We start from the raw sequence: 6,415 nt of genomic DNA, 5'->3' as shown, positions 1-6,415 counted from the left end.
AAATCTTTCCTTGCCTCCTCTCCCACCTCCCAGAGATATTAAGCTCCCATTCCATGGCAGAGAGAAAGGATGGAGGGTGCCAGCAAGCAAGGTGGCACCCCAGCCATGCCCTGACTCACTCCAGGTTTTGTGGCTCAGCCCAAAAAAGGATTCTGTGTTTGGATCAGCCCAATTACTCCACAAATTAGCAATGCAGACAGGAGCAGGCCCCGGAAAAAAAGACTGGATGAGAAGGAGAGGTAAAAAAACATTGCTGTCTGCAGCCTCATAATGGGCCCCTACGCACAAACACGCCCAGCACTGATCACATCTTGGGTGCTGCCGCTGCCCAAACCTCAAATTATTGCAATCAAAGGAAGCCAGGGACGAGGCAGGGCTGGTATAAAACCTTCCTGGGGTGCATCTTCCCACACTGCTCCAGCTCCGAGGGCACGAGGACCAACCATGAAGGCTTTTCTGGTGGCCCTGCTGGCTGCAGTCCTGTGTGCCCAGCAAGGTAAGGAGGCTGGCAGAGCCAGAGGAGAGGAAAAACGAGGAGATAAATGAGGGACAAGAGGGTTTGGCAGCTTTTGTTGCAGCTGCTGAGGTCTTGGTGGGGTGTTTTTTGGTGTCAGCCACAGCCAGAAATATTTGGTGTGGTGGAGTCCTCGCTCCTGGGTGGGTTCTCTGTGACCCAGAGGAGATGAACTCTGGTTTCTCACACCCTCAGCTATCCAGCTCCAACCACTCACAGCTGAAGACACGACCTGAAAAATGCTGACAGGAATCAAGCAGGGCTCAGAGTTTTTGCCTTTGGTTGGATTTTTGTTCCTGAATGAAACTCGAGGAGCTGTTGCGGAGGAAAGCGTGGCTGGTCTTGGCACCACATCTCCTGCCAGCATTTCACTTTATTCCCCACAACTCCAATTAGGTAATGAGGCTGCTGGCAGGTATTTGAAAGCCTCAGAGCTCTTTGCTCCTAAATTGGAAGAGCTGTTAAGTGCCTGGGAGTGTGTTTGGAATGGGATGCACAACGCACAATGCTCTGCTCTTGTCCTCTTTAAAAGGCGGCCCAGCCGTACCTGGATAATTGTGGCGGAATATCCAGTTGGGAAATCTTGGCTCGGGGCATGGATTTGCCAGCCCGAGGAGCACAATTTGCACCGTAAAGGTTTTTTCTGGCTGCATTTGCAAGACTCCAGCTAATGGAGGGTGGAGAGCAGACGCAGGAAAGGCTTTAGAGCAGCTCTAATGTTACTGTTTCCTGGCTGGAAGGGATTTTCCTTGGATCACTTAGGGAGCATCAGCACTTTCAGCTGCTCTCAGGCACGAGCTGAGGACTCGGCTCCATCTGCAGCAGGAAGTGGTTGGGGGAATTTGGCAGAAAAACAGATCAGGGAGAGCTCCAGGGTCTGTAAACCGCAATAATCCTCGCCAGGTCTGGGGTTTGCTTTGCCTGCAGAGGGACAGGAGCCCCCAGCTCGGGCTGGGGAGCCTCCAGAGGAGAGGTGGGAGGCTGAAAATTCCCAAGTGATGGAGAAATAGTGAGAGATGGAAGGGAGAACTTGAATCCAGTTCGCAACAAGGCTGATTTCACCTCCTGCTACAGAGAGCCCCTGAGCTTGTAACACCTGGCACTGGAAAAGAGCAGAGAACCAGAAAATGATTAAAGGGTTTGGATTGGAAAGGACCTTAAAGATCCTCCAGATCCATCCTTCCACTGTCCCAGGTCGTTCCAAACCCTGTCCAACTTTCCTTGAAGCATCTGGGAAGGTTTCAGAGCAAGCCAGTCCTGTGCTGAGATGCCCAGAGCTCCCCAGATCACAGAGGGGAGGCCTTTTTTCCTCTCCTTGGGATAGTCAGAGACCAAAAGGGCTTTCAGTTCCCTTTTAAAACTGTTTCTGGAATTGTTTAGCCGAGTGTCATGGGCAGAATCAACCTCAGATGAGAGCCTGAATCGAAAACAAATGTTGAAGGGCCACTGGGAGGGGTTTTCTTAATTAAAACAAGTCCAAGTTTGATTGGAAGGAGTGTTCTGTGGAAAAAAAAAAAAAAAAAGAAAAAAAAAAAAAAAAAAAAAAAAAAGCCTTCCTGGGCTGAGAAAGTCAGGAAAAACAGAACCAGGGAAATCTCAGCCTCATGGAGACCCCTCGCTGGTTTGTAATTTTTGCTCACCTTCAACCAAGAGCTCTTCATCGCTGGTGACAAGGGAGCAGGATTTCCTGGGAGCAGCCCAGCTGCCTCTGTCAGCCCTGCCCCAAAACGAGGAGCATTTCTTGGAATTTTGGGCAGGGGGGAAACAATTCCCACCAACTGTGAATCCACCTCTGAGGAACGAGAAGGCACTTCTGTGTTCTAATGGCCAACCTGGAAGTTTTACTCAATTTACTTCAGTTGTGCCCAATAATATCCCACTTTTTTTCTGGCTCTTGGATAGACCTGGCTCATCACTATGGAAAAGATATCATGGAGAACACCCTGTTCCAGGTGCTGATAGGAATAATCCATCCATTGTCCCAGGCAGCCTCTTCCAGGGAACTCCCTTTACCGTGGTGCCTCAATTTGACTCCCAGGGGTGTCACCAGGCATTAATTAATTCATGTCTGGGCAGGGTTTTGCAGATGTAGGGTGAAAATATTTAAAATTGATCTTTAGATTGGGCCAGTTCCTCCTCTCCTTGCCCGGACTTTGCTTTTGGAGGTTGGTTTTCAACAAGGCCAACGTGGATCCTGGGGAGAAGAAAAAAAATCACCTGAAAATGCTGCTCAGGCTGAAAAACGTAAATTTAACCCCTTAAAATCTCCAGGCCAGAAAGAAAATTTGGTTTGCTCTCTGCACTTGTTTTCTCAGCTCCGTTAATCAAACCCAAACTTATTTCACTTGCTGGGAAAAGTTGTTCACGCCAGACTTTTCCCCTTGTATTTTCCAAGGCTTTTGGCACTTTTTTTTTTCCCCAGGAGGGAATTGCTGGGAATCACTAATCTGTGTTGTGGGTATTTTTTCCAGCTTCCTCCCTGTTTTGCTACATCTGTGACAACGAACATTCCAACTGGAACTGCATGAAAACCTACAAGTGTGAGGACCATGAGAAATACTGCACAACCACCTACAGCACTGCTGGATTTGGTGAGCCCCAGAAAATGGGATTTCTTTTGTTTTCTTCTAGAGATGTTGGTGCGCAACTTTTTAAAGGGAATTGATGGAAATCGATGGTTTTGTTGGAAAGAAGTGATGATTTTGAGGTTGAAGTGTCTCAATGTGATGAGTGCGAATCCTTTGAGGTAGAAGGGACCTTCAGGATCGTCTTGTTCCAGGGACACCTCCCACTACCCCAGGTTGTTCCAGCCTGGCTTTTGACACTTCCAGGGATGGGAGAGCCACAGCTTCTCTGGAAAACCTGTGCCAGGGCCTCACCGCCTTGTGGAAGGGCGGGCTGGAACACCCAAATTTCAGGGGCAGCCTCTGTTGTTTGATCTGAGATGTTCTGGGATGGAGAATAGAAAGGGGTTGGGTGCCAATTACGTGGTTTTGAAAAAACGCATTGGAATCGGAATGCATTGAAAAAATGCATTGGGAATGCATTGGAATTGCTGTCCTACAGGAATCATTTAGCTTGGGAAAGACCTCCAAGGTCTTGAGGCTAAACTTTGACTGGCCACCACCAGATCAGAGATTTAGGCCGGTCTGGGTTTCATTCAAGGACTTCCCTGCATCCCACATTTGATCCAGGACTTGTGGATTCACACCCAGCCCTGTCAAACCCCCCGAGAGCTTTTACTGCTCTGCGGAAAATTAAGGGAACTGCAAATCCCTCTCCTCTGGTCAGCTCTTCCAACAGAATCCTAAATCCCAGCTCTCCTTTCTCACCCCTTCTCCACCCAGGCAAGGACGTGGGACACCGCATCACCAAGAAATGCTCCGTGGACTGTCCCGAGACCAACGTGAATTTCGGGATGGCCGCTTATTCCACCAAGTGCTGCAGCACCTCCCTGTGCAACTTCAGCGGCGCCAACAGCATCCGGATCAACTACGCCGTGGTCCTGCTGGGAATCCTGGGAAGTTTGATCTGTGTGCTCAGGGTGGGATTGTGATAAGGCCTGGCAGAAGATTGTGACCACCCGAGAAGCCACGAGGAATTCCCCAAGTGAGAAACCTCAGCCGAGGGTTTCCAGCAGCGACCCTGTTGTATTCCAAGACGTTGCTTCAGATCCCAACACGGCACCTATTTTTCCCCCCCTGTTGTTTTATACTAATTTTTCCCCTGGAAAAGCTCTTTTGATAGCACGTGTGTGATAATTGTTGGACAAAATAAAGATTTGTGTTATTCTAGAGTGTGTTTGTTGTATCTGCACCAGGACCAGCCTGAGAAATCATCTCTGCTTCACATTGAATTCCTCTTTTTAGCACTTGGGAGCCTTCTCCAGGCTGCCTCTCCTAACTTCCTTCCATCCAGCAGCTCCAGACACTCCACAGAGCCAGATGGTCTCCCAGATCCCTCTGAGATAAGGAAAGGTCAGAGATGTTTGTATTGTTCCCATTGAAAACAACGGCAGGAATTGTCTTGCAGATGCTGAGACAGGACCAGGAATTTGGTCCTGCAGGAATTTGCACTGGGAAGTTCTCCTGGGATCTCTGCAAGGTGGGTTGCTCCAGCTTTTGAAACGGGTAAAGGCCCCACCCCAAGATGCTGGAGACGCTCAAGGTAAGGAAAATGCTGCTGGAATCTGTCCTCATGGAAAGGAGACCCCTGTGCCTGCTTGGAGAAGCTGCTGAGTGATTGCTCCTGATTTTCCTGTGGGAAACGGGCAGGAAGAGCCTGGAAAAGGTGATGGTGTCTGAGCTGACTGGGGAGCTCTCTGCTCCGTCTCTTTCCAGGGTTTCTGCTGCATTTCCAGGCTTGGGGATGGTGGGGATGGGATGGAGATCCCCTTCAGCTCTTGGAGGAGCAGAACTACAGCTAAAATAGGCAAATAAAACAATCTTGGAGCTGGAGAGTGTGGAAAAGTGCAGCACTGAATTTTGGGAGGGTCTTTATAGTGGCACCTGGAAAAGAAGCCTCCAGCCCTGTTTTATTTGAGGGGAATCTGGTGCTGGATTTGAGGGGAATCTGGTGCTGGATTTGAGGGGAATCTTGGTCAAGATTTGAGAGGAATCCTGCACTGGATTTGAGAGGAATCTTGAGCTGGATTTGAGGAGAATTTTGTGCTGGATTTGATGGGAATCTTGCTCTAGATTTGAGAGGAATCCTACTGGATTTGAGTGGAATCCTGTGCTGGATTTGAGGGCAATCCTGTGCTGGATTTGAGGAGAATCCTACTCCACCAGCACTGCAAATTCCATGTGTTTCCGTGCAACGGGGAGAAACAGCAGTGCTGGGTGAAGGTTGTAAAAATGAGATTAGGCTTAGTCATCCTATAAAGATTTAATTTCTGGTCAGGAAGGGTGTTCTGGAATTTATTTCAATGGGATAACTGAAGTGGAATTGTTGTAGAATTTCTGAGGGGACTGTTCCTCCAGAAACTTGGGGCTTTGCACTTTTTAAAATCACTTTTAACACAAAATCTCTTGGTGTTAATCACAGTAGTTTCTGAGATGCTTCTCAAAGCTTTCGGCTGACTTGAAGTTCCACATTTAGTAATAAGATCTGAATTTCACAGCTACTTTTGCATTTCGGCACTTGTTGGATGAAAATTGCATTTTCCCCCCAAAATAAGCAATTGTTTGCCCTTCCCATGTGATTTCAACCAGGTTTAGAACAAGATAAGCAAAACATTCTCCTCCTTTCCTTCTCCACTCCACTGTGTCAAGGGAAATAAATTTTTCCACCTCACCTTCCACTTTCACCTCCAGTTAAATCCCCTGTTACTCTTCAGAAAATCATCCTGAATTTCATGAATTCCAAATTCTTGAAAACTGGGATTTTAACTCCTCCTTTTTCTCAGTTCTTCTCATGTCATCTGTGCCCTTCCTGCCCTCATGGGCTCCTTTCTTTCTGTCACCTGGCCCTGGTAGGGACAAAATATCAGAGGGCCATATGGACCAGCTGGAAGATTTCAGGAGCACCTCGTGGAAAATCTGTCAGGAATCCTGCAATAAAGCCTTGAAGAAATCCATTCTGTCCCTCTCCAAATCTCGGCAGCTTGCAGGAGACAGGAGATATTTTAAGGTTTGGCGTGGATGAGATTTTGAGGGAAGGGGAGAAAAAAAAAAAAAGCAGTGCCTGAGCTGCTATTTCTGAACCTGTCAGGGGATGTTGCTGGCGATAAATCCCAACGTGGGCTGGCTCTGGAATGGAACAGCATCTCCTCGGGATTGGAGCCCTCCAGATAGGCCCTGATAAACACGGATTCACCACTAAAAACTCATTAAATCGATCCTGGCTTGGGGAAAATAAAATATTTTGCAATATTTTGCACTGGCATGGAGGGAGCTTTGT

At 48.0% G+C, this 6,415-nt stretch overlaps 1 protein-coding gene across 1 annotated transcript; it reads left to right on the top strand.

Moving 5' to 3' along the window:
• Positions 1-328: 328 nt before the first annotated feature.
• On the top strand, positions 329-4,308 carry LOC103826656 (lymphocyte antigen 6E-like). The gene is made up of 3 exons (XM_009102099.4): positions 329-496; positions 2,986-3,105; positions 3,862-4,308. Exons 1-3 carry the CDS (start codon positions 445-447, stop codon positions 4,068-4,070), a joined length of 381 nt encoding a protein of 126 aa, XP_009100347.1. The 5' UTR covers positions 329-444; the 3' UTR covers positions 4,071-4,308.
• Positions 4,309-6,415: the final 2,107 nt, after the last annotated feature.

Source organism: Serinus canaria, chromosome 2, assembly GCF_022539315.1.
Source record: "Serinus canaria isolate serCan28SL12 chromosome 2, serCan2020, whole genome shotgun sequence".
NCBI classification, from domain to species: domain Eukaryota; kingdom Metazoa; phylum Chordata; class Aves; order Passeriformes; family Fringillidae; genus Serinus; species Serinus canaria.
This window is presented reverse-complemented; position numbering and strand designations above follow the sequence as displayed.